We start from the raw sequence: 22,480 nt of genomic DNA, 5'->3' as shown, positions 1-22,480 counted from the left end.
AATAGTTGGGAGTGCTATTCTCTACCCTGCTCAATGACTTTTAAAAAAGCTGTCATTTAAATGTCAAGAATACCGTGTTTCTCACAACTACTTGATCCAGTTCTCCTATCTGAAAGTCTAACAACTGCTGCTGTTTGAAGCATCCAGAATGTTACTTGCACATACTTTATAAAAATGGCATTTGCTAGTAGAAGCAAAGCTTTTAAAGTTTGGGGGAAATAGACTTGGGGTTTTCCCCTTCTGAGAGATTAAAGTTTTATGAGTTAACCTAAAGGACTGCCAGACTTCTAAAGTGACAACACATTACGAAAAAATTTCCTATGCGTTTTGCAAATTTGAAGTCAGCCACATTTCACATCTGACATCAGGGTTTTTAATATCAGCTCTAATGAAATATAATTCTCCAATGACATAGCTGTGAAGTACAGCATTTTCATTTCACTAGCTGGCAGAGAGGTTTTGGCCTTACTATTATTATTATTTCTTACGTAAAGCCAAAAGTGTTCTAAGCCCTGCATGGACACATCTGAAGACAAGGCCTTCTCCTTGTATCTGCTGTAAACACTGAGACCACAGGGTACTCAGCCTAATAGAACAAGTCAGATGCATTTTCACACAACTGCTACGGCCAAGTTGTATGTTAGGACACAAGAATATGAATACAGCCTAAGGAATAGCTTGCCTTCATCTTTGCTACAGTTTCAATTTCACTAAATCTCTTCGGGTGGGATTGGATAGTTTCTGGTTTGGGAGAATGTCCCTGTTTGTTTTTTTTTTTGTTTTTTTTTGTTTTTTTTTTTTTTTTAAAAAAAAACAAACCACCTCCAGTCAATGAAGAAATTCCAGCCATCATCAAAACCCTGAGGGGAGCAGGAGGCAAGATGAGGATTAAAAATGATAGTGTTTTTAAGTCTGCTTCTTGTTGAGGTCACATTTCTTCTGACGGATGAGAGAGTGGTATATTTATTTTAAAAGTACAGGTACATGCACAGCTCATGACAGTTTAACCGCATACCAATAAAAATCAAAAAATTCCCATTTGCAAATGACTGAACTAGGTACATAACTAGAAGAACTGTTCCTTCCCCAAACTCCAACAATCCAAGAAGGAGGGATCAGAGAAAAAGACAAATTTCTCCTTCCCTGAGGCCTGCACCTCCTTAACTGGGATGAAATCAGAGCACGTCAGACAGCAGTCAGAAGGGGAGCCTTGCCTACTCAGAAGCCCCAGAGTAGCTAGTAGGAGCACCTGACATGGGTATTTTTTTCTGAATTTGTTATGGGGATGAGCAACAACAGCAGCAGTGTTGTATTCACCCCTTCACCTACGCATCCTGCTGAATGCACACGTTTCTTCAGGATTCTGACGGTGTTACTTTGGGGAAAAAAAATGTGCCTCAACTTGGCCATTCCAAGATACTTAAAAGCTTTGGGAACTGCACGTTGTGCTCTGGGCCTGAGCAAGAACCCTGTTGTTCTCACCCAGTGCTCAGGGATCCTGACTCCTCCGCACACAGATCCAGTCCCAGTTTAAGAGGGCATTTAAAAGGGGTATCTCATGGCACAGTACAGTGACAAACTGTTAGGGTTTGAGGAACCCGCAACAATTTATTGTCATTTAGACAACTACTTTATCACCCGATGACTCCTCCCCATCCAGGAAAGGCAATCGGGGAAAAATCAAGGGAATCCGAGAGTTGAAATATAAACAGATTAAATAGAATAAGACTAGATAATTAACATTAATAAATGTTATTAATATATTAAATATATATTAATATATTAAAAACTAAAGAACTAATATTGATACCGACACCAATATAAAATATACAAGGATTATACTCAGACAATTATATCAGTAGGAAGCTGGGCACATACCACAGCTGGCTGTAAAGTAAATATTTTCACAAATTCAGACACTAGACTCTTCTAAAAGTGCAGTTTTCCCAAGCATTAAAAGAGAAATAAGTCCTGTGTTGCTCAAACGGGGACACGAATCTAGGCCTGACCTGACAAAACACACACACAAAGAAGAAAAGGATAAGGGATCCTAACAAGTACAAAGGGAAAGCCACTGCTGCTAATCTACGTGCGACATCTCCAAGTGGTGATCATGAGTGGGGGCAGCAGGGCACAGCATCTCCGCCATGGGGCTGATGCATACACACTCAGCTTGGGTCAGAGAAAGAATAAGAACCAGCATTTAGCACTTTAAATTGAGAGGTGGAGAGAAAAACCTCCAAAAAACCACAAGGGACAGATTCTGGCCAGAGTTAACATCAAGGTTCATTTGTGGGGCGTAGGCCTCCTGTATAACTCCCGTGGTAACACCTTAATTGGATTCATAAAAGTAAAAGTAGCAGCTCCATTTGAGGCTACAGCAGAAGCTGAAATGAAACCATGTTTAGTTCTTCTAGTTTGGGTGGCAGGTGAGTAGGGGAAGAGTCTGCATAATACATTACGGTGCAGCTTGCAGTGCTGGTGGTTGTCTCTCTTGGTGCCGCAGTTCATTTCCAAAAAGATAGCTGTGCAGGATGAAGTAAGTGTTATCCTTCAGTTTCTCTAGACTGCTGACAAACATTAGACTGGTCTCCAACACTGATGGAATACAGAAGAGAAAATACAGTGCATGACCTTCCAAAAACGGGCAAAAACTTTGGGTGTCTCTGGAGGATGCTCTGGGAAGAGGTGGAGGATGAATGGGGTCTGGCAGTCTTTTCCAGCTCCATGCAACCACGCGTAACAGAGATCTCCCCACCTCTAAGGGACTGTCTGAAGCTTGCAGGAGGAGACAGCACAGTAGGGGAAAAACTGGCATGCATGTCTGTTTTCCACAGACCCAAGAGATCATGGTTAGTACTCATTAACATGCTTGCTGGAGGCTTTGCCTCAGAAAGGAGAGAATCAAAACCATGTAAGGATGGTGGGGTTTGGCCCTTCGTAAATGCTGGGGTTTATAATGGAGAACAGAATGTCACTGGATGCCTGTTACAGACACTCATGGTGTGCTCTTCACAATGTCATGTAATGATGCTTTGTACGGAGACTTCATACAGTAGTTCCTTAATTTAAGTAACTGCATTTTCTACTAGTGGGAAATGGTCTGCATTTACCATACCCAATAAGCTATTGTCCCACCAATCTTATTTCCATAATTGTTTACCAACATTTGTTTTAAGGCACTGCCCTTTCTTAAGAGCCCTCTTGCCTCTGTTAGAGGACAACATAAGCCTGAAACTAACGAAATATTATTCCCCAAAGACAACATACCTTTCATCAGGCACTGAAGCAATAAATGGCTTAGGAAGGGGAAAAACTAGTTAACTAGTTGCTAAAACTATCTACAGCCCCTGCCTGTGAACTTAAAAAATGCTATTTCTCACACGGCTTTAGAGTCTTAATATGCAAAGTTATACTACAACGGTATTAAAAGTTTTACATCTTCCACCCACACAAATTGAGCAGTCCCCTCCTATTCCTCCACAGCTTCCAGCCTCAAATATCCTGGCATAAAATGATCAGACAAAATAGGTGACTTATGTTTTTATTGGTTCCTCCAGACTATGACGACATTTCCTAAAACACCAAGCCAGGAAACTATTAATGTTCTGAAAAAGTGGAAAGGGTCAGGCTATTTCAAAGGGCATGTGTTTGCTAAGAAGCCTTTGTTATAGACGTATAGGCCACTTAAGATTCGATTAATAATAACAGAAGTATTTAGCATTCACGTAACATTTCTTGCTTTAAGGTATATTATGAACATATTTGTAACACTTCTGTGTTAAGACAGAATTACCCCTCTTCACCTTTTTGAGAATTAAAATAAGAAGGTTAATCAGCTTGCCCAAGATTTTGTAAAGTAGTATATCCATTCCAAGATGAGAATTCCCTGCAGATCTGTATGTGCTCCGAGTTCCCAGGCTGTTTTTGGAGGGGAAAGTGGCAATGGTCTCAATTTATCAACATTAAAAAAAGGAAGACCAAGAAGATCTTCTAGGTTTATCTCAGCTGCATTGGCCTGCACTTGACAGCACAGGTCAGGTCAGGCATTTGCAGGTGGGGTCAGAGATTCTTTAAAAAATTGTAGTGTGTTTTATATACAAGCACTAAATCAAACCACTTGGTATTATAACAGGAGCATAGCACACCGCATGCAGGACAGAAAGAGGGATCATACGGAGGCTCCACAAAACCTTCTAATTTTCTAGGGCGTGCTACTTGTATATACCTCTTTGTTTTGGCTCCTTTGTCAGTAGGTCTGGGAATTATCAAGGTGGACACAAAGGACTTGCATAAAAGTAAGCGTGCTCCAAAGGCATCACCACTTCATTCATGGCCAGATTAATTTCACCCACAAAACTCAGTTCTGATCCTGACTGCACTAGAGTATGCACGAAGGTCAGTTCCCTAATGCTGGGGTGCAAAGCAGATTTAAACCCAGCCTGCCTACAGCATTAACAGTATGATGTATTTTGCGCAGAAGAGAGTGCTGAGGCATCCTAAAAGAAGTACAAGTCAGTCTGCTCTTACTGACTAAGAGCCTCACTCATCTGTCATGTCTCAAACAACCATGATCCAGTTACACCACAAACGCTGCAGGTAAAAATCCCACTATTGCACAGTGCCATCTCCTGGGGAAGCAAGACTGGAAAAAAAACCCTCAATGCCTCCCTTTTCTCTTGCAGCATCCAACATTTTAGCATCGTCTCCTGTGCGCTAGCAGGCCAGGCGTTACCTCTGTTCTCAGAAGGCAGGCCATGAATTCACAGAAAGAGCAGATTGTTTACAGCTTTCACCATGAAACGTGAGATTCAGCAGCCCGCTCTTAAAAGAGGCAGTATCTGCATATCTGCATAGGCAAGTGCCACGCAAACCCACTGGATTAAGTTCACTCTGGGTTGCTGGCTAATCACAAATTAGCAATCAGGGCTTCCTTTCAACATCCAAACAGGAAATGGGAGTGGAGGAAGTGAAAGTTTAATAATTTCTTGCATGTTAACAAGTTACATGAGCCACTCCAATAAAAAAGTTTTGCTAAGTGAACTAGTGAACCAAGTGACTACCTAGTGAACCAACTAAGTGAACCAAGCATTTGTCTTTAAAACCAAGCTGCGCATCTTGGAAAGAACACTGATGCAAATATTTCATTTGGCACAGCTTCATTTCCAGGGTAAGAGGACATCAAGCTATGGAATAAATTTCAGGATCCTACCTTACTGTAATCACAAATCTTGAGATTACAATCCCCAAATCAAACCAGAGGTGGTAAATCTGGCATCTCTCTTGAAACATTCATTAAAAAAAAACCAAACCAGTATTAGAAGGGTAACTTTTTAGTTACCACAAACTGTTAAATCCATAATGGTCCCTGGCAGAGGAGCAAGAAAACCAGACATAATGTATTAGCTCAATTTCTTTCCACTATCTTTTAGGGCTACTATCCACATTGGCTCTGTATATCCCTCAATATCTGCCTGGCCACAAAGCAGAGGGGCAGGAGGGCTGGGGAACAAAGTTCCTGTGGGACAATGACAACCTTGAAAGGCCCAAAGGACTCACAGCTCTCCATGCCACGAGAAACGTCTGTCTCCATCTTCAGACCCACCACATTACAGCCCCTGGCAAAAGTGAAAAGCCTAGCCCATTACACACTCCTAACTCGGTGCTATCTTCACTGCAGGAGGAAGAAAAAAAAAAAAAAGCTTTCTGAACTGTTTAGTAACTCTCAAGAGTTGAAGACAGATGAAAAGCCAGTCTCTTGGTTGCCTGGAGATACTAAAACAGATTAGGGACAAAACTAAGATGACTTACATGGGTGGATGCAGACTGGTGTTTTGAGGGAACAAAACTGCCCTGGGACTACAAGGTAGAACTCCTTGCTTTTTATGGATGTGCCCAGCAAAAAAAGAAAAAATCTCTTCAAGAAGCTGTAGGACTCAGCAGTACAGAAAGAGATGATTTAAGTGGGCTGCATGGAAAACAGAACAAAGGCAAAGGAATTTGGAAAAAAACCTGCTGTCAATATATCCACTGCACAATCACATTATCTCCCAGGGATGCAAACAAGAATAGACATGTAACATAGATAGTTACCATGGCCGACAATAAACTGGCTGGAGTAAATAAGGAGCTAAAACTGCATAAATAAGGAGCTCAAAGGTGCATGCTCTGCATTATGGAATGTGAAGGTAGGTTTTTTCCCTAGTTTCAGCAATAGAGACACAGGCAATCCTAGTTCCAATGCCGCATTTACCATAAAGTGCTGTCTGCCATAAGCAACTTCAGTGTACCTGTCATGCTATACACATGGCTGGAAATGCAGACCTTACTGCAGACTCTTGTATTATTGCTCTGAGCAACAAAAAAAGGGGAGAAAATCTGTTTTACTTGTGAACTTCCATCCTGGATCCTCCAGGGTCAGATTGTTTTCACAGTAGGCATTCTCTGTTTCCAAGGCGATGGAAGGCCAATCAGATATTTAATCAGCCTGGGTGTCAGACCACCCATTAGCAAAAACTCTTCAGAATAGGAGTTTTGAAAGCTAAAAAACAATGACTGTGTAAGACTGATGGGTTTGGTGTTTTTTTCTGTTTGTTTGTTTGTTAAGACTTAATCATAGGTAGGTATTACCTCTTTCACTGGAAACACTGATACTCTTTCCAAAAGACTCATATTGCTACCTTGCACTCCAAGACTCACGGTATCAACTGCGCCCAAGCATTTACTTCTGTGGAGTCACTCGCTACCTCATTTACTTCTCTCTTAGGATGCTTGTATCCAGGGCAGCAATGCCACTTCCTACTACATGAGAAAGATCATGAGGACTTTGCGGGACTGCCACCTGCTCCGTTCCCAAAATGACGGCATCTGCCAGAACATTCAGGTTTCCAGCCTGATGCTCCAGCAGGTTAGTTCATCTTCACTTAACTTCTATAGTACTAAATGCTTTTCCTTAAACCAGAGATTTCCAATTTTCCTTCTTTCTCCTCCCAATGAGGAAGGTGAGAGTTTCCAGACAAGGTTATTTTGGTAAGGAGTGCCGAAGAGCTTGTACCTGTTTAGCAGCTATGGCTGTATCAACAATCCATTGCCAAAAAATGGAGAAGGAATGTGCTTGATAATTCTTAGTGAGAGACAAATTATGATCCATGTTCTCCTTGCCCTACATTCACACAACATTCAATCTCACGTGTTCCATTCGCTTAAGTGTCGAAACGAAGATGTAGTTGTGACCAGTTCCTCTGGACCAGACACCAGGTAGCTGTTAAATAATATAGAGAATGATTTCACCATGAGATGCTTGTACTGGATCTTGCCCAAAAACTTTTTATATATTGCATATATTACTGTTTTGCTGCAATTGCTGTCTCAAAGCAAAGCAAGAACTTATATGCATGAGATCATCCAGATGAGGAGACTGTATATTTGCAGAAGTGTGGTAATACTTGACAAAACAGATCATCTTTTTCACTCCGTCTTCCAAAATAAAGATTTTCTTGGACGATAAACTCAGGGGTTCCCAGAGTTTTGTCCATGGAGGGCAAATTAATGGGTGGGACATCGGGCTAGTGGCTGCGTAACAAAAATCAATCTGCATGACAGTGCAAAACAGCCACAATTTGAAAGTCCCTCTGAGGGTCATACTTAGCAGCTTTCCAGGTCAGCCTCTGGGAACTCCTGACTCAGATGCTGAATTCTTGTGAGGAATATAACTGATCCCCTTGTGGGGGGTTTTCTTCTTCAAAGACACATTTCGGGAGGTTTTTTTTTTTTTTTTTTTTTATGATGACTACTGGTCTCTGTGCTAAGCAAAAGACTGACAAGGCAAGAGCAGACATGCTAACCTTTCGAATTTATAATGTACTTGTGAACGCTTATAAGCTCAAAACAAGTGATAGCCGATATTTATTGAGAAGGCCTCCAGCTCTAGAAGCAGCTCACGTTATATTCGGGTGGTGGTGGAAGGGTGGGGGCTCCTACTGCTTAAATCTTCAGTAGACTTTTAAAGTTTGTTTTCATAATCTGAAGGCTTGGGAAGGTAATGGCAACTTTTAGTATTCTCTAGAATACCACTCTCATTGTGGTCTTGTTGAGTTATTTGCACGATGTGGCTTCTCTGTGCCTCAAACATACAGAAAGAGGAAATACATCTGCCTTGCATTATCTCTGCAAGCGAGAGAGAGCCTACAGAGGGAAAAGTAACTGCTATGGAGATATACTGCCCTAAAGGATATCAGCCTCCATTCACATCTCTTCAAGTGGAGGTGACAACTGTAAACTGCATCTGAGATTTGAGCACACAACTGTGCCAGTCAAATGACAATGCAATCATGGAAAAGTAAGATAAAGAAGATTTAGGCTTACAGGCACTCTCCTGCGCTTACACTTTCTGTGCATATTTTCAATGGTCTCTCATTCTCAGTTGCACACAGATTCACAAAAAAAAAAAAAAAAAAAAAGAGATGTGAGAAACTTGTTCTCCAGTTTGAAGGGTTGGCAGGAAGGCTCACTCAGCTGGTAAGCCAGTGTTTGCTATTAACAAGGCTGCAGCCTACCTAACTTCAGGCAAGTTAATGGAGAACATCTACTTTAGTCTTTAGGTACAAGTAGGTGCAACAGAGAATTCCCTTCCAGCAACAGAAACTACTTGAAGAACAAACTGTAAGTCTTTCTCAGGAAACTTTCTGACGTTTAGTTCAGATGTTTTGAGGGGAAAAGCTACCAGTGAAATGAAGAAGCAAACAGATAAAAATCTCTGGAGCGTCCTCTCTGCTCAGAGCTCAGAAGAGCTCTGCTAAGCCGGGGGACCGGGTGTCATCCCCACACTCCCCAAGAAGCAGGGGGACTCCACCAGGGTGCGAGCTCCAGTCCTTGAGCAAAAAATTTATTTTGTCTCTGTTAGTCTGGCAGCCCTGCCAATGAACATCTCAAGTTCTGGGCAGGAAAGCACGTGTTGGGTCATGCACTTCTGTCACGCTGGATCACAGGGTAGTGCCTGTGGTTGGAGGACTGAGTGACAAGAACAGTGCGCTGCTACGGTTGGAGAACCCCTGTTAAAAGGTCTCCTGTCGACAGCAAGTATGGCTGGCTGGCAGAGATCCGGCTTAAGTGGAGCAACCTCCTTTTTGCTCTCCATCCCACATGGCAGGTGTGGCTGGTCGAGAAGTCAAGACTTATGCTGCCCTAAGTATCTGCCCTGCCTCCTTCCCGAGGAGAAGCAGCTGCCTTCTGTTGCAAAATGGGTGCGATGCAGGTTAAGCTGTGGGGGAAAGTGAGGCCAAAGCCTCACGTGATGGTCTTGTGTTCACCGCACGCACTCTGCCAGGTCTGGTCACCAAGTCAGACAACTCTCAGAAAGGTGCCCAGTCCACATGAAATAGAAAGGCCCAAGAAATATCCCTTGCTTTTAGCTGAAGATCAGACGGCGAGGACATACGGCACAGTCGCCCGGCTGCAACAAAGGGTATGCCATGCAGCAGGTTTTCTACATTGCAACCAGCCAAGGAGGCCGCATCTGACATGTGGTCTGTTTAAGAAATACAGTCCTCGGTGTTTTCCGTGTTTTATCTCATTCTGATCACGAGTTAAGCAAGCCAGTCAGCCTATTGTTCTTACCACATGGTAAGTAACTAGCTACATGTAAACAAAACAATTAAGCTTCATAAGGAACTGCTTGCCATTCAACGCTGAACTAAACATTGCATTTTGTTTCAGGAATCCAAATATGGTAAATTACTGATAGTTAACTATGACTATGGGATTATTTGCTGCACAGAAATGTTAAGCGGAACAGGCAGTATATACTGGAAAATTATTTTCCTTCCTCTTCCCCCCATCATTAACCATGAAGACCCTTCTGGTCTCACTACGAGCTGCCTCTTGCTGAGTATCACCTTAGCATAACTAATTCATGATAATGGGCACAATATAGAGATATATAATATGCTGGCACAGCTGGCTTTAAACCCCTCACTCTTCAGTTGTAAAGCCACCGGGCTCCATCACTACCCCTCTAGGAGAACACTTCTGAGTTGTTAACCTCTTCACATATTTGGCATTCAGGAAATTCATTAGGTGATAGCACTGCACACGAATACACACCAATTCATTATTTTCTTATTAGCTGTATTCCTGTTGCATGTAAAAGCCCTAATCAAAATCAGACTGTCAACTTGCTGGACAGAATACGCATGGAGGAAGAAAGAATACCATCCCAAACGTCTCCAAGAATAGAAGCCTGTATACTGTAAAGCCAACACACACCACCAACTAAAAAAAAAACAACTTTACCACTGCTATCGTGTGTACATATTTAGCTTTGCAAGCTCTATATTCCTATTTTAAATATTCACAGAATGTAGGAGTCTTGAATATACAGAGTAAGAAAAAAAATGCAGAAAGAAAACATTAAATCCATTGGAGATAATGGGGCTAGTTAGGGGGTGAGGCGCTAATAAAGGCAAAGCTGAAAGTGCTTCTGTCATAGCACCCACTGGAAAGGCCACTTTTATATTTTAAATGTGCACGTTTTGCTCCTTTGGAAAGATTTAGCAGCTATCCCCAGTTCCAGACCTGCACCGCAGCTCTCTGCTGTGTCTACCACGGTGGGGCAGAAGCAACCACACTGAAGTGGGCCCAAGGCTGAGGGAGGAAAACCAGGAGTAAAGCTGGGACAGGACATAGCAAGGTGGGTGCTGAGCCCTGAAGCAGAGAGATCCCAGCACACCAAGGGGAAGGAGAGAGCCTAGCAGCTTCCAGAATAAGTTCACAAGTTTCACACTGGAAATCTGGGAGTTAAAAACCACAGTCATGGTGGATCTTTCCATTCCCATTAGTCACCCTCTCCCAACCAACTCTATGACGCGATATCTATGCTTGCGCTGCCCAGAAACATCCCAGCCTCCCATTCCTGATGAAGTTGCTAGATAAATTATAAGTTTTGAAATACAGCTAGACAAAGGTTATGAAAACAAGCTATGGTCTATTTACTGTAGCACACATGTCTCCATCTCCAGTGAAGGTTGAAAGACACCATTTTGTGCAATAGACTGGCAAGGCCAGCTCTTGGGAGGCTAAAATGGCCTGTTACAGTGGTATTATCCAAATGACATAGAGCTATGGGAAAGCAGGACACAGGCTGTGACAACGCTCTCTTCAGTATATTAACAGAAGAAGCACAACTTGCACAAAAAACAGAGCCAAATCACTCTAGCTGGGTAATTTTCTAAATCCTGGGTGCCAAAATGGGATGGAAAGGGGAACTAGGACAAAAAGGATAGAAATAGCCTCAAATTTCTTCCTTAGCTTCACCCGCTATTGTAAATATTGCCGGCCACCAGATTATTACCACCTACATGCTATATTCCTTGCAAATATTGTAGGCACACCTTCAAAGCTGCCCATATACAATGGAGGATCAACAAGCATCCTATACAGGAGGCAACAGAGACAGGAACAGTCAACTGGTTTTGAATCAGGAGAAGCTGACACCAAGTGCTGCTTCTCTGTCCCTCAGGTTTTCACTCTTACCCACTGAAGTGAATCTTTCATCCAGCAGAGACAAAAAGGTCTAGAGTCCCTTTTCAGGACATATCTCAGGGTGGGATATGGTGGGAAGGGATGCAGGCCTGGACTAGGTCTTGTTTGGAGACACCCAGCGACCTGGAGAGTCTGGGACTCATCCTATGGCAAGATCAAGTTAACCCAAAAGAGTCAGAAAGCTGTGAAGGGCTGGACTCCAAAGCCAGAGGTGAGGGGGCTGGACCTGGGACAAACTATAAGATAGTAGCTGTCTCCTAGCCTCAGTGAAACTGGTGTCTACAGAAAGGTCCCGTCCCTCTTGCAGACAACACAGGAAAAACAGGTCTTGTCTGCAACTTTCTTATAATGGTGTGATTGCAGTGTTAGGAATTCTGATTGTGAAGCATTTGAGATTGGGAAGGAAAAGCAAAACTACTTCCAGACCCATGCAGAGACTAGAGAGATGCCAAAGCTCAAGCTTCCATCCAATAGGCACAACTATTTTCAGCAGGTTCTGCTTGTCCTTTGGACAGTTTAGCATCCCTCCTTCCCAACGCAACATTTCAGAGAAAGCTATTGTAGGAGTGCAAATGTACAGCATTCAGGATGCACTCCAAAATTTGGAAACATCGTACAAGTGTTAGGTTTGCTCTTATTCCTTATTTAAATGTTCAATTTCTCTGCCTCCTCTAACCTCTGCACCCTCTTTCAGTATTTCAATCTTAGCTACATTAACCATATGCTCTACCCTTTTCTGCTTTGCCTTCATTCTCTCTAGTTTTCCTCCTCTTCACTAAAACAGCCCTTCCTTCTGGCATGTTACTCGCCCACTAACACAACAAAAGTCATAACACTAGTCTGATTTCACAAGCGTAGCACAGTTGATTTTACTTTTGTATTCCCCACACTTTTCCCTGCATTGACACTGTCCACAAGCCCTTTGGGCCAAGGCCTGCTCAAATTTGAGCTGTGCTTTGCAAAACAGCACCCAGAAGATCTTGTCTGGCCCTGCAGCATACCCTGAACAAAAGGCACTTAACGACACTAGTTGGATAACTTGCTTCTTGCACAGCCACCATGCTACTCCACCTTAGGATTTGAAGTTTTAGGTCAACACGTTAATACTGCATCATCCCCCGGCACAATACCTGATGCAATTTTGTCAAGGTCACTTTGCCAGCAACTTTAAAGGCGGTTGAGGAATTCCATTTCAGATCCAGGCAAGAGGCAAAACCGCTGTATCAGGGAAAACTCTTCCGAGGTACAGAGCAAAAGGCCTCTAAATTCCATCCTTAAAAAAAAAAATATAAGGCTGAGTGCCGACCCAGCCCTTGCCTCTGCAGCTCAGAGGGCTCGGTAAGCACTTGCATACCATGGTGTTGAGCATGGCAGTAAAACCTGGAGAGATTGTTTAAACAAGCTAGGACCTGGGCATCCTGTTTCTCACGGCACCATCCTCATAACACAGGACTGCTGCCAAACATTACAGTATAAATTTCCCACTGAACCTAAGATGCGGCTGACAAATATCCAAAAAAAGAATAAAAATATTTATATCTTAAAATATGTTGACTGGGTAAACAAGATTGTAGCTGGCTCTCTGTTACGTCCTGCTTACCAATGCACAGGCTGAAGCAGACGTAAATGTTTACAGCAGTCACTGCTGTGCATGGGTAGGTGCCCCTGGGCTGTCCCTCCCACCGTTTTGCCTGGCAGGAGCGGAGCAAGTCCTGGACAGGATGATGGGTGCCCGCTTATGCTTAGAAGAAGGTGATGACCTAGGTGCACTCAGCAGATACCGAGCTTCTCAGCCAGCTGAAGCAAGTCGTTCCCACACTGTATGCCAACGCCATGCACAGCTACAGGTACAACTTTCCACTTCTCTTCACGTCCTAAATGCCAGATGGACCCTGATTGTGGCTACAGTATCATGCCTTTCACCATCCTTCATAACTGATTTTATGGAGCCAATTTACCCTCTCAGATAATTATCTAAGACTTAAATAAAACAATCATGACCAAAAATGGTCTGTTAGTGGTTAGACTTGTTGCTTTTAAGAAATCAGTATCAATTCTACACCTCTCCAGCCCTCACTGCAAGCATTTAAAAGTCTATTTGTCCATTCCACTGTCACCGGCTATTTTCCCCTTTATGATATCTGTGTGCTAGAATTCACTGAGGCATTACTGTGAAAAACTAATCATCTATTACATTAGTACTCTGTGTCACATTTGGCCAAAACTGGCATTCACATTTAAAGGCATGTGCCTTTAATAACTCAACATTTTAGGAATATATCAGTGGTTTTTTAAGGTACTTTTTAAACTGAAGATATATGACTAAAGATCTCTAAGCCTACGTATATCCCACCTACCTGTATGTGGAATTATATTCTTCAAAACTCTTCAAAATGACAAGTGAAAATCTGTAACCTGCAGAAAGCTTCCAATCTTTGAATCCCACACAGAAAGTAACTTTGATGCTTTAACACTCTGTAGTAAGGGAGAAGACCTGTTCCAAAGCTCCTTCCGAAACAAGCGCTTGCCCTCCTAGTGAAAGCACCTCAGATGCATTTATTCTGCAAATGCCTTCTCATAAAACACCACCATTAATAGGAGACAACTTTGAATCTACTGAAAAAGAGACCCAACAGCAAAAATCAATTACGCGCTTCTAGCTGCCTACACAGTTGTTGTAGTTAACCCTTGTGGTTTTACCATTACTGTGTTTTCCCTTTTCTTTTAATTGGTTTTCTCCCCCTTCCTTACTGCCTGAGAAACATGAACACACACACACACACACACACAAGATTTGCCTATCTAGCCATGTGAACACAGCAACAACAGAGGATATGCTTGAAGAATACCTAAACCACCATTAAAAGACAAAAAAAAATGGATTCTTTTTTCCCCTCGAGTAGTCACAGCCATTACTTGTAACAGGGATATGCAAAAAACATTAAGGCAGATGTATGAACTTTAAGTTGATGATATGCCGTAGTCCATTACATCTGAGGAAGTGTTGTTACAGGGAATGCTAGTGAGAGCATTTTGATATGGGCCACAGCACTGGCTAACACCAGTTTCATTGCTCAGTGTGGCATATTTTTCCTATTATGTCATGCTTATTGTAGGTATTATAATGATACATAGCTGAAAGCCATCAGTAAAGGCTTTCACAAGGGACCGCTCAAAGAAAGCTGATACAATGATAAAGAGACAGCACTTGATTGCTTTTCCTTATACTCTTTTGTACCTTTTGGTGGCTGTTAAATTGGTATGTTCTGATCAGATCTCCTAACCTCACCTGCCACCTTTATGATACCATTTGTCAGACCAAATTTAGAAACCAGCTGCTGGGAGCAGGGCCGCAGTCTCATCACTAGTGGAAGGTCACTGAATAAGGAGGCGGGAGGGGAGGTCTCTGCCAGGTCACTTCACACCATTACATGCTGTACAAGCACCGTCTTTCACAGGACAATTTCTTTCAGCACACGCAGATTCCAAAACGGTTAGAAAACAGACTAACTAGCTGGGGTAATTATGGGGAAACCTCTCAAAATATGAAACCATATTAGGTGGCCTTTTATTGACTACGCCTAATTTAAAGTTTATATGTCATCAGGGCAGACTTGCAGAATCCTCATGAATGCAGTGTAATCAAGCTTTTATTAAAACTAGTCAGACGTTTTCACCACCAAAGCCAAGATTCCATTAGGAACCTTTCTCTGGTTACTCTGTTTAACTTTCTACATTTACACAACTCTGTCAAAATTACCTCTTAAAGATTTGAGACAGAATTAACTGATACCTTCCAGGGGGCTATTTGTCACCAAGAAAAAGTGCACTAATTTGGATAGTTTAGGTTATTCAGATCTTATTTCTTTTCTTTTGAGAAACTTCAGCTGTGCTGACGATGAGAAACAGATGAAAAAGAACTGCTTCCAATCCCAACCTCAGATATTATAATTGTATTAAATGATCGTTTAATTATTAAAAGGAGTAGAATGCAATACAAATGAAAGTTCAGAAAGTAAACAGTTTAATGTCTCAAAATCCCTCCTGTCACTGAAAGACCGCAGAGGTCTAAGAATCCACACCAAGCGGAATTTTAATACACTAAACAGGTTTGATTTATTATTAAAAATTAATGAGAAATTAAATGACTGAGCACTACTTCAAAGCAGCTGGCTATACAGTTACTCCATTGGTTTATTCATAAACCTATTTCCTGGCCAAATACTCTAAATTCAATACAATATCATCACAGACTGCTGAATTGCATATAGAAGTCTGCCTATCACTTCCTTAAAATACCACAATGAAGAGATGCTTATTCTAACCTCACTGGGCAAAATGTAATTTTGAAACCCCTATAATTCCATGATGAAATCACCACAACTGGTCTAAAAACATAGTATTTTAAAATTTAATACCTCATATTTTGAGGAATAAAATATTTGCATCTTGCAAAGGGAGAGAAAGGCAGCTCAAGGCTGTCTGTCCTTAAAACAAGTTTGTCACATAATGGAGAAAAAAAAAATAATCCACCAGCTGCTTATACAAAATGAAACATTCAGCTGCAAGCCCCATTCCATTTTGGTACCTGGTCACTTTCGACAGTGCAGAAGCATACACAGTGTGCAAGTTATACACTGAAGACATAAGTAGTTGCACATTGCCCTATATAATGGAAAAGGGATAAGGGGAAAGGGATAAGACCTAGAAGGAAAACGATTTGGTCATAGCAGGCCCATATACTCATTGGTTTCAGATGATTCCTCTCCTTGGTTTGCGTCTTCAGTGCCTTCTGGGCCACTAGAAAAGCAAGTTCCTTCAAGTAGAGATCTCAGTAAGGTCATCCCAAACATCAAAGGCAGCAACGAAGATGGCACACAAACAAATACAAGAGAAGGACATAAAAGAAGAAGATGAGTCTGGAGCAGCTGTCAGAATAAAGGAAGCAAGACTGAAGGCTGGGCAGACAATAAGAGATCAGAGAAAGAAATGCTGGCAGACTAGCATCAAGCTGAGCAGTGAAAGCAAAAAAGGAAAATTCACTATTGCTCTCACTATTGACAGAAAAGCAGTCAAGCTAAGAGGAAGAACTTGGTGAAAGAACTTAACTGTCATTATAATACTAGCCTTGCCAAACTTTAAAGTCCCCTAAAATAAGCAAAATCAGTGTCTAAGACAAGAAATGAACTGGCAGTCAATATTCAAAGAGCATGCAGGACAAAATGACAGAATTCTGTCCTTGTATGAATCTAATCAGAGAAGTAGGAGAGGAGGAAAAAGCTGAAGATGTTGCAAGCACAAAGGAGGAGAATGCAGAGCTCTCATTGCACGTAGGCAACTAACACAGGTCCAAAGACATGTCTAAACTAGAGAGACTGCAATAGCAATGTGAAGGTTGGGTACGGGAGCAGCCCAGCTGTGGCTACAAGAACAGAGTGCAATTTATTAGCTCATCACCTATCAGCCTTGCTAGTAATCCTCATCTGCCAACAGTGACTCTCTCACAGTGGTAAAAACATAGTGTGAGAGTACGGGGAACTTAATGCTGCGGGGGATGAACAAGACCCTTTCATCCCTATGAGAATTTTTTTGAAAGCAGAAACAGCCCCCTGTTGGGCAGAATCAGAAAACTGCATCTCTGATTCAGTCTGTGAAGTTGGACAACTTCAAACACCAAGGATAAGCTTTAAACAGGGGTCTACGTATCTGAACTCTGCACGTGCAAGGACCAAAAAAAAGTTTTGGCTGCAAAGGATTCTGGAGTTGCTGCAAACAAGGGACACAGCAACCCTGAGCTACAAAATCATTCACTGATTTTCTCATCTGTCAGTCAGGAACAAATTAGACCTCAAGCCTGCAACCTAAAATCCTTGTCATAGTTTCTGCAACCTCTCTTTTTCCTAGGGTAAAAATTATATATACACCCAGGCATTAAAACAGGATTATGTTTTAAAGTCAAATTAATACCATAAAAACTTCTGTACTTCAGTCCAAAAGTCACTTGTTTGTTCTGTCCACTCAGTCCTTCTCCAAGCAACTACGTCATGGCTACGTGAGTTGATGCGTTTGGTGGCATGGAAAGCCATACAATTGGGAGCCCGTCTCAAAACAACCAGTTTCAGCTCAAGTACAAGACCAAATCTTTACGCAACAGTAAAACGTTTGACAAATTCAGGATGGATGTCAACTCCAACAAGGGCATGAAATACACATATTTATATGAAGCCCCTGATTAATGTCCTACCACGTCCAAGTGCTTTAATAAGGGCAGGAACTGAGTATATGGAACTTGGCACCTGGGTAAATTATGCCTGCGTATAAAATGCAGTTTGCATCCCATCTGCGCTACAAAGCAAAACAATGTGGTCAGCTAGTACTGATTTTTGCTGTGCTTGTAGTTTAGGTAAATCCAATCTCTATTTACCTACCCTCATGACTGAGAAGAGATCAAATCCAGTCAGAGATTTTAAAAGAAAAGAGTATTAGAAGTAGACAGGAGACCCCCACATGATACAGATGTGATTTGTGCCGTGGAAGCCCAGGGAGAATTGATCAGTCAGGCTGCCTGTGGTTCTGCACGGGCTTTTGTGCATGAACAACATGCATGAACATGTTAATAAACACCGTGCCCATGCCCTAAGCGATTACATAGACATCCTCAGAGCTACTGGAAGACAGAACTGATGGAAGGATGAATCATGACCCCAAATGGGCAGCGTCACAGAGGTGGTAGAAGGCTGAACTGTGACCTCAATTTCATCCCCAACTGGACAGTGTAATACAACTCCTGTCCAACCTATGCATCTTAAACAAAAGAGCAAAAACCTATATGAGAATGTAAGCAATAGTTCAATAGATGCTCAGACCATGGCCTGAGATACATGTGTTCTGCGAGGAAGAAAGGGAGGGAATGAAATAACCGGCCTGAGGGTGCACTCCAGTATTTCTTCAGTGACTTTTGTACATGAAGTCTTACATTCTTTCATTGTCTCAACACTGTAGGCAGTTTCCATCATCTAAAAAGGAAAAAACATCAGCAGTCCACAGAGAGAATTATTTGGGCCTGTAGCTATTTGTGTTTTACCATTTAATTAAACTGTTGAACTGAAGTGAACCAAAAAACAGCTAATTTATACTGTGGATGATGTGATGCATGGTCAAATATGAAGCATATTGGTGAGTCTTACTTTCTGACAAATTGAGACTCCAAGCCTAAATATTTTAGAGAGCTATTCAATTACATAAGACAGACATTCAATGCTTTTCTGTTACGGGGGCTGAAAAAGTGCCAATGAACTTCTGCAATCTTCTACCTTGTGAAGACTACACATCACAGTCATGTTAGAAACGCAGCAACTGAATTTAGGAGCAGTCCTTGCAGTTTAATTCCATAATGAATTAGACTGAAAGAATATATGTTTGCAACTCCTATGCAGGCATTCATAGTAGCTTTAAAAGGGTTTAAAATGTCCTGATAGCTTGCTGCAACTCAAGCATAAAGTAATTAAAATTTGGTGTCAAGAAGTGGACTTTCTGTAATTTTAATTGTTTCTTAATTAGAGAAGAGACTGTAGTGCATGTGTGGTTTATAATATTACATAACACAAATAGCGTTCATTTTAGCAATTGTCTAAATGCACATTTAAACAATTAGCCAATATATTGCCTCAAATATTACGTCCAATAAAAAAATATATTTTTTTAAAAGCACTCAAACGCAGTTATAGAAAGAAAACCATAAAAACCTATTTAAGTGATGCAAGAAGTCTAATCCGAACCAGGTAAACAAAACATCAATCCTAGAATGTCTTGATATTGTGGGCTTATATTAAAAGCTTGCAGAGGGATTAGAAAATAGGTGAGACCAAATCTTCACCTAAATCCAACAAAAAAATCTTTTTAGAGAAACACAAGGGTAGTGGTAGTGCAGAAGGATAATGTGAACAAGCCAACTGACTTTGCCTCCATGTAGTGCTCCAAATTCAGCTTTTGGAAACCCTGTCCACCAAAGACACTGCTCTATCTCTCCCTCTCCGTTCTTGCCAACCACTGATGGTGTGAGGGCAGGACAGGGAGAGTTAAGAAAGATCCTAGAGAAGGGAGCTTCCAACCGCATGCTATTCTGTCTTACACAACTGCATAGTAGACTTCAATTTTTTAAAAATTTACTTAATGTACCTTAGGTGATCATATATATACATATATCTCATATGCATTATTAGTATGCATTATATCACCACATAAAATTCCCCTGCTTGCCTCAAAATCTCTCAATCACTGTACGTTCACTCACCCTTTCTGTGCTTTAGTGCCCAGTTCCACTGAGCTGTCTAACGTAAGCTGGAAGTTTTGCTCATGGACTCTTGTATTTTTCCTCTGTGTTCAAGCACTTTTTCCTGATTTTCCTTAAAAATAAAAAAAATTGTAACAGACTTTCCTCCTCTTCTCTTTCTACCCACATACTAAAGAGGTACTTTCACCTATTACGTGCCAGAGCAAATGACACAAAATTAAAGGACTAGGTATTCTGCTTCTGGCACAAATGACAGCTCAACTATTGTAACCTTTGCTTGTTCTCTAGAAGGAAGTTGTAGAGGCCATAGGTCATATTTAAATCCTTTTCTTTTTTTTTTTTTCTTTTTTTTTTTTTTTTTTTGGAGAGAGAGAGAAAAAAAATCTGTAGTTCACCAGCAGTGTCAGGGGAGTCAGCTTGCTCCTAACTTAGAGGGTAAGAACTACCATAGGACAACAGCTACGAGTGACAACCCATCACCAAGTAATTAAAGTACAAATAGGAGTAAAGACTGGCAAAGTTTGGAATTTGGAGGAGAAAAGCAAAGCAGAAAAAAATAAAGAACGTGACAAAGGACCACAAAGCAATACTGAGCTGTATAGCCCATGGGAGATCACCAACTCTGCGATTAAATCCCAAAAAAATCTTCCAGAACACATTCAGGTTTGTTCTGAAAACTTGACAGGTAGTATATGGGAATTATGAATATGAATAAATATGCTATTGAAACAGATGCTTATTTAAGTAAAAGGAAAGATAGGAGACAAATGCCTACCAACAAAAAATGGCAGGCTTCTACCGCAGAATAATATTGCAACCTTAAAAAAAACCCTAAGGTTGAAGTGCCTAATTTTGTTATAAATATCTGAAGGGGGCAAAAAAAAACATAGGAGGACAGGGCTGTTGCAGCAGTTGAGGTTGGAAATCAAAGCAGAGCTGTGATAGTTTTATTCTAGTTTTAGATGTGCAGTACACAGAACTGATTGAAAATAGCCAGGCAATGATGCCTGTTGCATTCTGGAGATTAGGATCAGGCAAAGGCTTTATGCTGGCTGCCAGCATCTGAATAGTTTTGAGACATTTCAGAAGATTATGTGATTCCAGTAGACCTCTTTTTTAAAAAAAAAAAAAACCCAAAAAAACCAAACCAACCTAGTGGGTGCTTTTAATAGATATTGAGTATAGTCACGCTTTGTTTGAGAAAGCACTGCTTATTCTGAAATAAGCAGGATCCAGACAAAATGCTTCATCAGCTCACTGCCTCCTAACAAGATCTTTACTTTGGAGCTCTAGGCTCCCATCTACCCATTGACTTGAGTAAATCCAACTTGAAAGATAACTCAGAAGAACATATCTGGGATGAAAAGTTGTTAGCTAGACAGGCAGGGCATGGGTGACGTTAAATGGAGAGTCTCTCCAGGACCAAACAGCATCTCAAAAGTTTTGACTGGATTCTGAGCTGTGAATATCGTCTGCCCTCAGCAGGACCAGAGCCTCGAGCAAAAGTGATGAGGGAACTACCGTTTGCTCTCACACACTTGAGCAGGATGCTCACCATGTACAAGACGACAGTGACAAGCACTAGGGGAGTTGTACTCGCGTTTATGGCCAAGAGGAAGTGAGAAGAACAAGAGACGACGATCTGTGAGATTAAAAAAACCTGCACAACCCCTGTATAAAAAAACCTGCACAACCCCTGTATAAAAAAACCTGCACAACCCCTGTATAAAAAAACCTGCACAACCCCTGTATTCTCTCTGTGAGCACTGACAACGGGATGGTTTCATGATTCCAACCTAAGTTGACAAAAGCAACTCGAAAACTGATATGAGACCACAACACTTACTTTACTCAAGACGCACAGTAGTCACCAGCTATAGAAATTCTTTTTCCCTTCTTTTCTTTTTTTTTTTGGTCAAAAATTGGAAATAGTGACTCACTAGCTCTGTATGCTACAAATCTTACCCCCTGCAAGGAAGTTTAATCATTCACAGCCACTCCCATCGCACTGCAGTCTGTTGAAAAGGCCTCAGTTTTAAAAGGAAACTTGCGATTTTCATAACATTTTCTTCTCATAGTCAAGTAAGCCATTTAAATCTCTCTACTTTATTACATGCTCCAGTACACCAAGCAGTTTGAACACAGGGAAATGGATTAGATAAATAGAAATATTTTTGTTATGACCTAATTTAAGGAACTTAAAAATAATATGACTACTTCAAAAACTGCGAGGCATCAAAAGGCTTAAAAATATTGTGGAGACACGAGAGTGCAAGATATCTGGCAAGTATTGATAGAGTAACATTTAACTCGAATGAGAAACAGGAGGCATTCAGAGACACATGGTTACCATTCACATAAATTTATGACCAGGGCATTTCTGTTACTGTAATACTCTTTGTACCAGGAGCCATATGCAATGGCTCGCTCTTTTATGTGCAATGTCCGTTTATGTCATATCGGCGAAAATTAAAGAAAGGTTTGAATCTGGAATTCGCTGTCTGCCAGTACAACATAAGAGATGAAGGTAGTACAGCTTCTGCTCTTTGTAAAAGAAATCAACAGCCCTAGGAGAAGGAATCATGCAGCTTTTACAAACTTCGCAGTCAGTGACGGAGGAGATGGCTAGAAGACAAAAGTACACCCACC

At 41.4% G+C, this 22,480-nt stretch overlaps 2 protein-coding genes across 5 annotated transcripts in view; one reads left to right on the top strand and one right to left on the bottom strand.

Moving 5' to 3' along the window:
- CMSS1 (cms1 ribosomal small subunit homolog) overlaps positions 1-22,480 on the bottom strand; it is a 242,431-nt gene that overhangs the window by 75,376 nt on the left and 144,575 nt on the right. Inside the window, exon 2 of one of the 3 annotated variants that reach the window (XM_054207590.1) lies at positions 18,515-18,554. The exons of the other annotated variants lie outside the window; for them this stretch is intronic. Within the exon in view, the coding sequence (XP_054063565.1) occupies positions 18,515-18,554 (40 nt within the window). The remainder of the gene's footprint in view (positions 1-18,514; positions 18,555-22,480) is intronic. 3 annotated transcript variants of the gene reach the window in all.
- FILIP1L (filamin A interacting protein 1 like) overlaps positions 1-22,480 on the top strand; it is a 209,744-nt gene that overhangs the window by 44,644 nt on the left and 142,620 nt on the right. For both annotated transcript variants that reach the window (XM_054207512.1, XM_054207505.1), the window contains exon 2: positions 6,767-6,907. The gene's annotated coding sequence lies outside the window, so the exon portion shown is untranslated. The remainder of the gene's footprint in view (positions 1-6,766; positions 6,908-22,480) is intronic.

This window comes from Rissa tridactyla, chromosome 1, assembly GCF_028500815.1.
Source record: "Rissa tridactyla isolate bRisTri1 chromosome 1, bRisTri1.patW.cur.20221130, whole genome shotgun sequence".
NCBI classification, from domain to species: Eukaryota; Metazoa; Chordata; class Aves; order Charadriiformes; family Laridae; genus Rissa; species Rissa tridactyla.
Note: the sequence above shows the minus strand (reverse complement) of the source record. Positions and strands in the feature narration are given on the sequence as shown.